Source organism: Stegostoma tigrinum, chromosome 4 (assembly GCF_030684315.1).
Source record: "Stegostoma tigrinum isolate sSteTig4 chromosome 4, sSteTig4.hap1, whole genome shotgun sequence".
Classification (NCBI taxonomy): domain Eukaryota; kingdom Metazoa; phylum Chordata; class Chondrichthyes; order Orectolobiformes; family Stegostomatidae; genus Stegostoma; species Stegostoma tigrinum.
This window is the reverse complement of record NC_081357.1, coordinates 3,161,476-3,174,553: the sequence shown is the minus strand read 5'-3', so window position 1 is coordinate 3,174,553 and position 13,078 is coordinate 3,161,476. Positions and strand designations below refer to the sequence as shown.

Here is a 13,078-nt window from a genome sequence, read left to right as displayed (position 1 = left end):
ACATCCATCCAGCATCTAGCTGTCTAGTTCTCTTCAAATTTTATGGTTTCTATGAGATTCCTTCTCATACTTCTATACTCCAGTAAGTATAATTCTTACCAATCCAGTCTGTCCTCATATGTCAGTTCTGCCATTCCAGGAATGAGTCTGGTCAACATTTTTTGCAGTCTCTCCATAGCCAGAATATCCTTCCTCAGATAAAGAGACCATAACTGCACACAATATTTCACTGTGTTCTTACCAAGGCCCTGTGTAATAGCAGCAAGCCATTTCTGCTCCTCCACTCAAAGCCTCTCACTATAAAATCAAATATGCCATTTACCTTTTTGACTTCCTGTTGCACCTGCATGCTTACCTTCAGTGACTGGTGAACAAGAACACCCAGGTCTTGTTGCACATTCCCATCTTTCAATTTATAACCATTCATGAGGCAATGACAAGTGTTGCATGTCGATATCTATGAATGAGGGGCTCATGTGACAAGTGCCATGGATCTTGCCCTGAAATGCTGAGCAACATGGAAGCTCCTTGCAGCTAGCAGTGACTGAAGTCACTAGGTATCTGCTCTGATTTCCATACTAAGAGTTCTTGATGTCTAGTGTTTTTGGCACATTTAATAAGATAACATTTTGAGTATTAATGGGGTGAGGTGCAACAGGGGAGGCAATGACCTCGTGGTATTATCACTGGACTGTTAATCCAGAGACCCAGATAATGTTCTGGCACCCAGGTTCCAACCCTGCCATGGCAGATGGTGAAATTTGAATTCAATAAAAATCTGGAATTAAAAATCTAACAATGACCATGAATCTATTATCGATTGTCGGAAAAAAAATTCCAGTTCAGCAATGTCCTTTAGGGAAGGAAACTGCCATCCTTACCTGGTTTGGTCTACATGTGACTCCAAACCCACATCAATGTTGTTGACTCTTAATTGCCATCTGGGCATTTAGGGATGGGCAATAAATGCTGCCTAGTCAGCGACGCTCCTCATCCCATGAATGAATAAAGAAAAAAAAATTGTTAATGAGGCATTTAGAAAGCTATAATCTACTTAGTTGGCAATTTGCCTCTGACTAATGAGAAACGTGCTTACCGGTCAGCAAAAACATAAAAGAAGTGGTGAGATCCTCCTGATGGCAGGCTTCTCATCTAATTCTGCTACAAATCTCATCATCACCCACATCACTGAGACCACTTTATATTTAACATTTCTTTGAGGATTTAGTTTGAAACAATACGGATTTGCCTGAATGGTTCTTTTTATAAGGTCAATTAAAAGCTATCAGAACTTCTTTTTAAGCAAAGCTTTTTGGAAGTCATACAACTTGTGATATATTGTGGTCTTAATTATTTGGACTCACATGTGGCAAAATACCTGCCTATTTATAACTGAGCTGTATGGTTGTTCTCGCTGAAGTCTTTCTATAGTTTTTCTCCATTTAAATAATATCCCACTCCTCTATTCTTCCTGTAAAAGTGCATAGTCTCATATTTCCATACATTATATTCCATCTTATATTTTCATATCTGCCATACCAATATAATATTTCCTCTCCTTGGTTTGTAGCAGTCATAGCTCAGCCTCAAGTTCATTGTCTCTGAGTTGAAGCTTCTCAAGCAGTAAACACTGTAGATAACAAGGTGTAGAGCTGTATGAATGCAGTAGGCCAAGCAGCATCAGAGGAGCAGGAAAGCTGATGTTTCAGGTCTAGACCCTTCTTCAGAAATACTTTAGATGTGTTTGTCCCGGATAATACAGGCATCCAGGAACTTCTACATGCTGCAGCTGTGACACATCACCTACCTTGTCATCCTTACTGTTTTTAATTAACTACTTAATTTATTTTACTGAATTACTTATTCTCATTTCTACAGCATTTTATTAATTGTACCACCAGTTCCTATAGTATTTTAAACCTTAGAAACAGAATTGACCTTAACCACTGAACAGATATTCACTAAATCTTGTTCTCCTATCAAGGAATAATCAACTCCCAAGATACATGAGTTATGAAAAATAAAAAATTAGCTACTTTCTCTTTTCTCCAGACTTCTTTCATCACCCAACTCCCAGCATACTGTTCAGAGGAGGTTTGAGTTTGAATTTGATTTATTGTTGTTAAATGTGGTGAGAAACAGTGAAAAGTATTGTTTTGCCTGTATAAAGGCAGATTGTACCATACAGAATGTGTCAGGGTAGCAGAACAGAGTGCAAAATATGGTATTACAGCCACAGGGAAGATGCAGACAAAGAGAGAGAGCGAGAAAGAGAGAGAGAGTTCAAAATTGACATTTGAGAGGTCCGTTCAAAAAGGTTCACCAGGCTGATTCCTGGGATGAAGTATTTGCTGTTCATGCAAGTGGGGCAATTACTGCCTGGAAGTTCAGGAATGAGAGCTGATGTCATTAAAGCATATAAGATTCTTTGGGGGCTTGACAGGGTAAATATTGGAGCACATTTACCCTTAGTGGGAAATGTAGAATGGGTGGTCACAGATTAAAAATAAGAGATCTTCCAATGAAGACAGAGACATGTTTTTCTCTCTCTCTGGATCTTTAGCCTTTGGGATTCTCTCCATCAGAGCACAATGGAGGCTTCGTCTTTGAATACATGCAAGCCTGAGTTAGAGAGAGTTTTTATTTGAGGGGGAAATCAAGGATTACCTTACAAATCCAGTTTACTTTTTTGAAGAGGTTACCGAGTATGTAGATCAGGGTATAATTTGATACAATTTATGCTGATTTCTGCACAACCCTTGGCAGGTCCCACATGGGGAACTGATAAAGAAGGCAGATGAGATCCAGGGTAACCTCACAAGTTGGATTCAACGTTGGATTAGCAGCAGGAGACAGAGGAAAGTGGTAAAAGGCTGTTTGTGTGACTGGGACACTGGTGTTGAGTAGTGTGACACAAGAATTAGCCCTTTTGTTTGTGATACATATAACAATGTAGATGAAACAATACAGTGCATTGTAGGGAGGATGTGATTGTACTGGAGCAGGTGCAGAGGAGATTCAGCAGGATGTTGCCTGAAGTAGAGCACTTTAGCTATGAAGAGAGGCTGGATAAGCTCAGATTGTTTTCTTTGAGGCAGAGAAGGTTGAGGGGCATCTGATGGAGGCATGTAGGATGATGACAGGCATGGACAGTGCCTTTAATGATGGCGTGAATGACTTGAAATGTGATAACATTCAAGGCAATGGACCAAGTGCTGGCAAGTAGGACTGGTGTAGATTCAGTGGCTTTGGCAGTATAGACGCAATGGGTTGGAGGGCCTTTGTTGCACTGTATGATTTTATGATTATGGGGGAAAGGGAGAAACTGGAATAAAGGTCAGGTTCTTAGAGAATGGCAGAACAGGCTTGAGAGGCTGAAGGTTCTGGTTCTGTTCTTATTTCTTACAATGCTATGACCTTCAGAAGCACAACATTCTTCCCATAAAATACACTGTTAGATAGAGTCATAGAACCACAGAATTATACAGCATGGAAACAGACCTTTCTTGTCCACAAGTCCATGTTAACCATGTTCCCAAAATAAACTAGTCCCACTTGCCTGCTTTTGACTCTAAACCTTTCCTATTTATGAAGTTATCCAAAAGTCTTTTAAATGTTGTAACTGTGCCTGCATCCACCACTTTCTCTAGCAGTTCATTGCATGCAAAAATCACTGTCTGTGTAAAAAATTTGCCTCTCATGTCCTTTTAAAGTTTTCTCCTCTCACCTTAAAAATATGCCCTTGTTTTGAAGTCCCCCACCCTAGAGAAAAGACCCTTGCCATTCATTTTATTTATGCCTGTAATGATTTTATAAACCTTGATAAAATCACCCCTCAACCTCCTACGCCCCAGTGAAAAAAGTCCGATCCTTTCCAGAGATAGTAGGTACTGCCGGGAGAATCTGAGGTAACACGGTGTGAAGCTGAATGAAGCAGATTTCTGAAGAATGGAAAAGAAATCTGAAGAAGGGCCCCGATACAAAACGTCAAGCTTTCCTGCTCCTCTGATGCTGCTTAGCCTGCTGTGCTCATCCATCTTCACACCGTGTTATCTCCTGTCTTTTCCAGTCTATTTTTAAATCGCAAGCCCTCCAATCATGGCAACATCCTGGTAAACCTTTTCTGAACTCTCTCCACTTTAATAATATCCTTCCTATAACAGGGAGGCCAGTATTGCACGCAGTGCTCCAGAAAAGGCCTCACCAACCTCCTGTACAACCTCAACATGACGTCCCAACGCCTACACTCAAAGCTCTGAGCAATGAAGCCAAGTTTGCTAAATGCCTTCTAACCACCCTGTCTAGTGCACCTTGAAGAAACCCATCAATGATGGCACTGTGTAGCACCTCAGTACATGTATTCTGTGTTAAAGAAACTTTATTGGTCAACCTCCCTTAAATCTACTAAAGTTAATTGTAAGATTGAACTAAGGCTAAGTTTTAGATGTATCTGACTTTGTAAGAAAATTGAGTGTAAAGTCTGTCTCACTGTAACTTGTTGAACACAAAGTGTATTCTTTGTCCCCTGCTCCTACTTATAACCCCCTGTTTTAAGATGCATTCCTGTGGCTGACACACAGTAAAGTGAGTAAAAAAGCAATGAAAATTACTGTAATTACTTGAATGTCATGTTTTTTCTTTGTATCAAGGTCAATTCTCAGTCCTGTTGTGTTATCACTAATCTATATTGCAGCATTATTTATTGGTAATTACTAACTTTGATTAATTGCTCTCAATATTCAGATTCTTACATTGTCAGTTCAGAGTTTAAAATGGATAATGCTTTTGGTTTTAGGGATTTCACCCAGCAATTCCCACTGAAGAGCTTCCTAACAGCAATGCTTGCCCTCTTCGAACGCCCATCTACAGAAGGGACGTTCCTAACAGACAGGAGATTTGGATGAAGTGGAAGGAGAGAGGAAAAAGTTTCCGCTTTAACAAGTATGGTTAATAAAAAGTACAGTTCAATAGAATGATGTTTATGCTTACCACGATTCTTCCACCCATCTAATCCTCTTATCAAAATCTTTTCCCTTATACATTGCTCTGGAATCCTTAAACACATCAATGCTATTGACTTCATCTACGTCCTGAGGTAGCATATTCTATATTTTAATCTTAGTCTCTTCTTCCTTTAAATTCCTTTTTGACTGATCAGTTATTCTGTTATTTTCATAGCCCCAAATTCTAGTCTCCCCAGAAATGACAATATCTCCTTTGGATCTATCCTGTTAAACCTTTTTGTAGTCTTGAATAGCTTCCTTAGGTCATTGTGCTGTCTTCTGTTACACAGAGAAAAAAAACCCAGCTAGTCGTTCTTGAGAGATGTTAATGCACATGGAAGCCAATTGTGTCTTTCCTTACTACCTGCTCCTATATTGAAGAGGCAAGTTGGCAGTGCAGAAGAGTTAGCGTTATTAATATGTAAACACGATGTTACTATATATATGTGAAATAAGAAACTAATTTTTAAAAGTAGGTAAAGGACACAGTAACAACACATCGAGTCATCAAAGGAAACTCGTCAAATTCAATTAAGATGTTCTTTCAGGGGAAAGGGTGCATTCCAGTTCTTCTGATGACCATTGGTTATCAAAGGTCTCAAGCATACCAATGGACAGTGCAGTCTCTCTCCCTCTCTCTCGCTCACTGTCTCTCTTTCTGTCTCTTTCTCTCTCTCTTTCACTCTCTCCAGGTGTACTTAGGCATGGACACAATTGTGGGAGAGAGAGAGTCAGGCAATTAGATGAATATATGCATGGTGAAGTTGTGATTAACAGCAATGCTAACTAGGGAAAGGTTAAGGAACATACATAAAAACGAGTTTCTAATTGAAAGGGTACTGGCCTGCAGAAGGGAAATCTAGTCTGCACATAGCCTGTACCGATTATTATGTATAAATCTGTGTGAAAGACACACAGATTCCTGCTTCTTCCTTAGCCCGATGGATCTTAACACACAGGGGAACCAAGGAAAGCACACCCTCGACCCCTCAATGAAACTATTCGGTGGAAAATTTTACCAGGTCCAAATCTTTGTCAGAATTTGATTTTTGATCCCGGGAGTGTGTAATTATTTTCAACTGTGAAATTGACTTGAATGATAGCTGGGAAATTGGGTACCTGGAGGTTTCTGAGATAATGGGAACTGCAGTTGCTGGAGGATCCGAGATAACAAAGTGTGGAGCTGGATGAATACAGCAGGCCAAGCAGCATCTCAGGAGCCCAAAAGCTGATGTTTTGGGTTTGGACCCTTCTTGAGAAATGGGGAAGGGGAAGGGGAAGTGGATTCTGAAATAAATAGAGAGAGAGGGGGAGGCGGATGGAAGATGGATAAAGGAGCAGATAGGTGGAGTGGAAACAGACAGGTCGAGGAGGTGGGAATGGAGCCAGTAAAGGTGAGTATAGGTGGGGAGGTAGGGTGGGGGTTCATCAGTCCAGGGAGGATGGACAGGTCAAGGAGGTGGGGAGTTGAAGCAGATGCTTGGAGACCACTTTGTGGAACACCTATGCTCGGATCACGACAAACGACTGCACCTCCCAGTCTTGAACCACTTCAACTCCCCCTCCCACTCCTTGGATGACATATCCATCCTGGGCCTCCTGCAGTGCCACAATGATTCCCCTGAAGGTTACAGGAACAGTACCTCATATTTTGCTTGGGAACCCTGGAGCCCAATGGTGGACTTCACAAGCTTCAAAATCTCCCTTCCCCCAACTGCATTCCAAAACCAGCCCAGCTTGTCCCCTAACCTGCCCGTCCTTTCTCCCACCTATCCACTCCTCCCACCTCAACCCCCAACTCCATCTCCTACCTACCAGCCTCATCTCCGCCTCCTTGATCTATCCACCCTCCCTGGACTGACGAACCCCCACCCTAACTTCCTCCCTACACTCATCTTTACTGGCTCCATCCCCACCTCCTTGACCAGTCTCCCTCCTCTCCACCTATCTGCTCCTTTATCCATCTTCCATCTGCCTTCCCCCTCTCATTATTTATTGCAGAATCCCCTTCCCATCCCCTATTTCTGAAGAAGAACCCAGACCCAAAATATCAGCTTTCCTTCTCCTCTGATGCTGCTTGGCCTTTGTGTTCATCCAACTCTACACCTTGTTATCTCGGATTCTCCAGTATCGGCAGTTCCTACTACTCCAACTCCACATCAGGACCAGATTCCTCCACTCAGAGGAACAACCTTCCCACATCTAGCCTGTGAAATCCCTCAAGATATTGCTTCATCACAGACCAGTTTTGAATTACATAGCCTGAAGGACGAGACTGCTCTGGAGCAACATATCCAGGTAGCTTTCCCTTTCCTGATGTGTAACAACATCTGCATTTCAGACTGCAGCTCCTCAACTAGGCTCCTAGGATCCTTGAGCTGCAAACATTTACTACAAATGTGCTTGCAGTGGATAACATTGGTGAGAGGAGTTGCTTGGTCAAAGACAATGCATTTGTAAATTAAGGGTGATTACTGATGGGATGCTGACCACTTAAGAATTATTACATAGATGTTCAGGGTCTGGAACATTCGGCCCAAAGTGTACAGTTCTCCCTCATTTTTAGCACCCTCACATACCAACATATTTGGAGTTCTATGTCAAGATCAGTACATTCAGAATTGAGTCCCTTTTAAAATGAATTTGATGGCCTTAGCACCAAGCTTTAAGGAATATTGCTCCTGCTGCTCAAGCAGTCCATGAACCACAGAACAGCTTGAATTTTTCCAAATGGAGAAGCACTTCTTTGCCTCAGATGAAATCTTTACTCATCTTGGGTAAGTGCAGGCTAGCATTGAGGCTGTAGGTTTGTCCAAGCTGAGTATTTCTTTTTTAAAGTCTTCAGTGATGTATTTTGCCAAATAAGCTGTTTTACCTGCTTTTTAATATGACAATATAATCCGCCTCCGTGATCTCCTTCAGCAGTCTATTCAGCGTCCCAGGATCATGGAATGTTACAGCACTGACATAGACACATGAGAATGAACTTAAATAGAGTTACAACGAGTACACCAGTACCGATCAGATCACAGGCTATTCAATCCACCTGATCTGTGTCACTCAGTATGCAGCTTACTCACCCTACCTTCGTCTAACATCAGTAACGTGCCTTCAACTCCTTTTTTCTCTTATGTGTTCATTTTGTTTTTCCTTAGATATATCCCTGTAGTTTCCCTCAGCTACTCCTTTATGGTAGTAAGTTCTGTATTTGAACCATTCTCTGGTTAAAGAGATTGTTGGAATTTTTTGAAATAATAATATTTATGAGAGTGGCTGTATGTTTTGAAAGGAATTTGATATGTTTGGTGAACACTGTTTGTGTAGCTGTGAGTTCCAGTAAGGTGCAGACAAACTGGAGCTGAGGAGTTGTTATAAGTAAAGCTGACTGGTTTGTGGACTGTGGACCAATGGCCAAAGTCTTCTGACTGCCTTAATTTTAAAATCTTGTTCTTTTGTAATGACTCCGGGAGTAGTGGGGCTTGATTTCCTGCATGATACTACATGACCTGTGACACTATCAAAGCCCATCCCTCAGCCTTCTCTTTTCTAGACAAATGAACCCGAGTCCATTTAATCTTTCCTGTTAGTTATAGAACACAATAACCCAATAGTGATTTAAGAAAAGGTCAATACAGGTTTAACATTAATTTTTCTATTTTTAATGCTGTCTCTCTTGAAATGAATCTCAGTCTTTGGTTTGTTTAATTATGACCTGATTAGCCTTATTAGGCTGCTGCTGTAGGTGTATCCCGTCTGCTCTTCTACTTTATCGACACTTATTATTCAACCAAGATTTAAGGAAAGATCCTGAATTTATATTGCATCTTTAATGGTCACCAGATATTTCAAAATGCATTACAGCCATTAAGGTTGTTTTTGTAAAGTAGCTATCATTATAGTGTAAGATGCACAGCAGTTAATTTCTGTAAAGTAAGCTTCCACAAACAACAGTGTGATAGTGATCAGAAACTAAGTTTTTGTAATGTAGATTGACGGATAATTATGGAGAGCTCCACTGCCCTTCTTGAAGATAATTCTGTGGGATTTTTTAATGTTCACTGGAGGAAAGGTGATGTCTCAGTTTCACATCTGAAGATGACATTTCTGACAACTCAGCACTCCCTCAGAATTGTGATCAGAGATAATGGGAACTGCAGATACTGGAGAATCCAAGATAACAAAGTGTGAAGCTGGATGAACACAGCAGGCCAAGTAGCATCTCAGGAGCACAAAAACTGACGATGCCCGAAACGTCAGCTTTTGTGCTTCTGAGATGCTGCTTAGCCTGCTGTGTTCATCCAGCTTTCACACTTTGTTAACTCACTCAGAATTGTACTGAAGTGACAGCTTGGTTTTGTACTCAAGCCCTGGAATCGGACTTGAATCGTTTGATTCAGAGTTGAGAATGCCAACTGGCCTCCTTGGCATTAATGACAAAAAGTCCCTCCTCACACTTATTAATATTGAAACTCATTTGTCAATTACACACTCATCCTGCCGGCTTATGTGTTTGTGAATCTACCCTTTTGTGAACTGTGCCTCCCAACTTGATGTCACCTGCAAATTTGATATTGTACTTAAGATTTCTGAGTTAAGATTGTGAATGTAAATTGTGAACGTGTTCACTATGTGAGGCGCAGCATCTGATCTTAAATTCCTGCTCATTTCCTATAAATATGCTATTGCTTCCATTGCCATGAGAATATGGTAGCACCTGGCCAATAAGATGTTCTATCACAGAAATGAGTAACGTGGTATATAAATTTCTCTGCTTGTGTGATGCGCATTATGTACATCTCACTGACTTGCAAACCATATTAAGCAGCATACTCCACTGATGGTTTGCAATAAGCAAGATACTGACTGTACCCATATAGCCCATGTTACCAAACTCACAACTCAGTATCCAACATTAGATGTGATTATGTAATTGGGTAAAATTTGCTGGGTAGCCTGAGTGTACAAAGAATTCACTCTGACAATCAATAAGGATTGTCAGTCAGGATTGCAGTGGAGTCATTTCTGCATATTCCAGAAATGAATATCTTTATTCACAGGGGTGTGCTCTTTGCAAGGACAAAGAACATGTATGTGTAGGGGAGGCAATGGCCTAGTGGTATTATCACTAGATTATTAATCCAGAAACTCAGCTAATGTTCTGGAGACCCGTGTTTGAATCCTGCCACAACAGATGGTGGAATTTGAATTCAATGATAAAATACCTGGAATTTAGAAATTATCTATGACCATGAAACCATTGTTGATTGTTGGGAAAAACCCATTTGGTTCATTAATGCTGTTCAGGAAGGAAATCTGCCATCTTACGTGGTCTGGCCTACATGTGACTCCAGACCTACAGCAATGTGACTCAATTGCCCTCTGAAATGGCTTATCAGGCAACTCAATTGTATCAGTTGCTACAAGGTCTCAAAGAAATGAAACCAAACAGATCACCTGGCATCAACCTAGGCACCAGAAAAGACAATGGCAGAAACAGCTCTGTCGACCCTGCAAAAAACGCCTTACTAACATCTGGGGTTGAGTGCTAGAATAGGGAGAGCTGCTCATAGAACAGTCAAGCAACAGCCTGACATAGTAATGAGTTTACGAGTTTGTTGATGACACCACTGTAATGGGGCAGATGTTAAACAATGACACAGAGTACAGCAAAGAGATAAATAGTGGCATGGCGTAAAGGCAACAACCTCTCCCTCAAAGTCAGCAAAACAAAAGAACTGGGCATTGACTTCAGGAAGCCGAGTGGAGGATCCGCTCCTGACTATCGATTATGCTGAGTTGGAGACGGTTGAGAGCTTCAAGTTCCTAGAAGTAAATACCACCAATGATATGTTCTAGTCCATCCACATTAGGGCTACAGTCAAGAAGGCACACCAGCGCCTCTACTTCCTCAGAAAGTTAAGGAAATCCAACATGTCCATAATGACTCTTACCAATTTTCATAGACGCACAGTAGAAAGCATCCTATCCAGATGCATGATAATAAAATGTGAGGCTGGATGAACACAGCAGGCCAAGCAGCATCTCGGGAGCACAAAAGCTGACGTTTCGGGCCTAGACCCTTCATCTGATGAAGGGTCTAGGCCCGAAACGTCAGCTTTTGTGCTCCCGAGATGCTGCTTGGCCGGCTGTGTTCATCCAGCCTCACATTTTATTATCTTGGATTCTCCAGCATCTGCAGTTCCCATTATCTCTATCCAGATGCATCACAGCTTGGTATGGCAACTACTCTCCCGAAGATGGCAAGAAATTACAGAGAGTTGTGAACACAACCCAGTCTATAATGCAAGCCGGCCTTCCACCAATTGACTCTGTCTATTCTTCCTTCTGTCAAAGACCTCTCCGGCCTGGTTATACTCTCTTCCACCCTCTTCTGTTGGACATATTAGGTACCTAATAATGAGGTGTCCACCTGGTGAATCCACCCAACAGGATGACTTGCATGCCAAACTGCATTGGTAGAAAGTGATAGACAGAGCTAAGCAAACCCACAACCAGCATTTCTGCTCTGTAGTCCTGCCACATCCAGTCATGAATGGTGATGGACAATTAAACAACTCGACAAATATCCCCATCCTCAATGATAAGAGAGCACAACATATCAGTACAAAAAATAAGACAGAAGTATTCACTGCAATCTTCAGCCAGAGGTGTGGAATGGATGATTCATCTCACCCTCCTCCAGTGGTCCTCAGTATCACAGATACCAGTCTTCAGCCATTTTTATTCACTCCATGTGATATCAAGAAATGATTGATTCCCCAAAGCCTGTCCACCATCTACATTACACAAGTCGGGAGTGTGATGGAATACTCTCCCACTTACCTGGATGGCTGTAGCTCAAACAACATTCAAGAAGTTTGACACCATCCAGGATAAAGCAGCCCGTTTGATTGGCACTACATCCACAAGCATCCACTCCCTCCACCACCGACGCTCAGTTGCAGCAGTGTGTACCATCTACAAGGTGCGTGGCAGAAATTCACCAAAGATACTCAGGCAGAACCTTGCAAACTCCTGACCACTTCCATCTAGAAGGACAAGGGCACCAGATACATGGGAACACTACCATCTACAAGTTCCCTTCCAAGACACTCACCATCCTGACTTGGAAATATATCACCATTCCTTCGGTGTCACTGAGTCAAAATCCTAGCATTCCCTCCCTAAGGGCATTGCATGTGAAGCTACAGCACATGGACTGCAGCAGTCCAAGAAGGCAGCTCATCACTACCTTCTCAAGGGCAATAAATGGGTAATAAATGTTAGACCAGCCAGCAATCCCATATCCCACAAATGAATAAAATAGTATTATACCTGTTTCAACTTAACTGTACAGCTGACAGCCATTCACTCGCTCATTTCTCAGTGCAATATTAGTCAAAGCTAACATACCTGGGTTAAGAATGTAAACAAAGCTTGGCAATTAACTGTCAATCAGCACTAATGGGCCCATTGTCCATGGCACTACCTCTGCCAATCAAACAACTTCTGAAGAAGGGTCACTGGACCCAAAATATTAACTCTGCTTTCTGTCCACAGATGCTGCCAGACCTACTAAGCCTTTTCTCTGTTTTTGATTTTGCCAGTCAGAGTCCACATGCCAACCAAAAGCATTGTCCTCTCATGCAATATAAACATTGGTTTTCCCCTTGAATCGGTATTGCAAAATGTCCTGATGAATGCAAGATGAAAAATTTCAACAATATATTCATCTTTTTCCTCAATAATAATAGATTCCAATGTAATTCCTAAGGCAGATATTACACTAACTGGCCTGTAGTTTCTACCTCCATCACTCTGATGGGACTCTCCCAGAATTTAGGGAGCTTTAAAAAAATCCAAATCAATGCATCTGCCAGCTCAGTAGTCAATTATTATAAAACCCTCAACTGAATTCTGCTTTAATCATTCCAATGTTATGGTTTGATCTATTTTGTAATGTTTTACATAAGTACACATTAGTGTATTTATTTTAATAAGAAACTGGGAGTGATAGCGACTGGTAAATGTTAGTTGGCCTAAGATGCCTAGCTGGACAATAACGTGTGAAGGAG

At 41.4% G+C, this 13,078-nt stretch overlaps 1 protein-coding gene across 1 annotated transcript in view; it reads left to right on the top strand.

Moving 5' to 3' along the window:
- Window positions 1-13,078, top strand: part of LOC125452334 (dynein axonemal heavy chain 6-like) — a 920,763-nt gene that overhangs the window by 46,752 nt on the left and 860,933 nt on the right. The window contains exon 3 of the mRNA XM_059645527.1: window positions 4,796-4,941. Coding sequence (XP_059501510.1) covers window positions 4,796-4,941 — 146 coding nt within the window. The remainder of the gene's footprint in view (window positions 1-4,795; window positions 4,942-13,078) is intronic.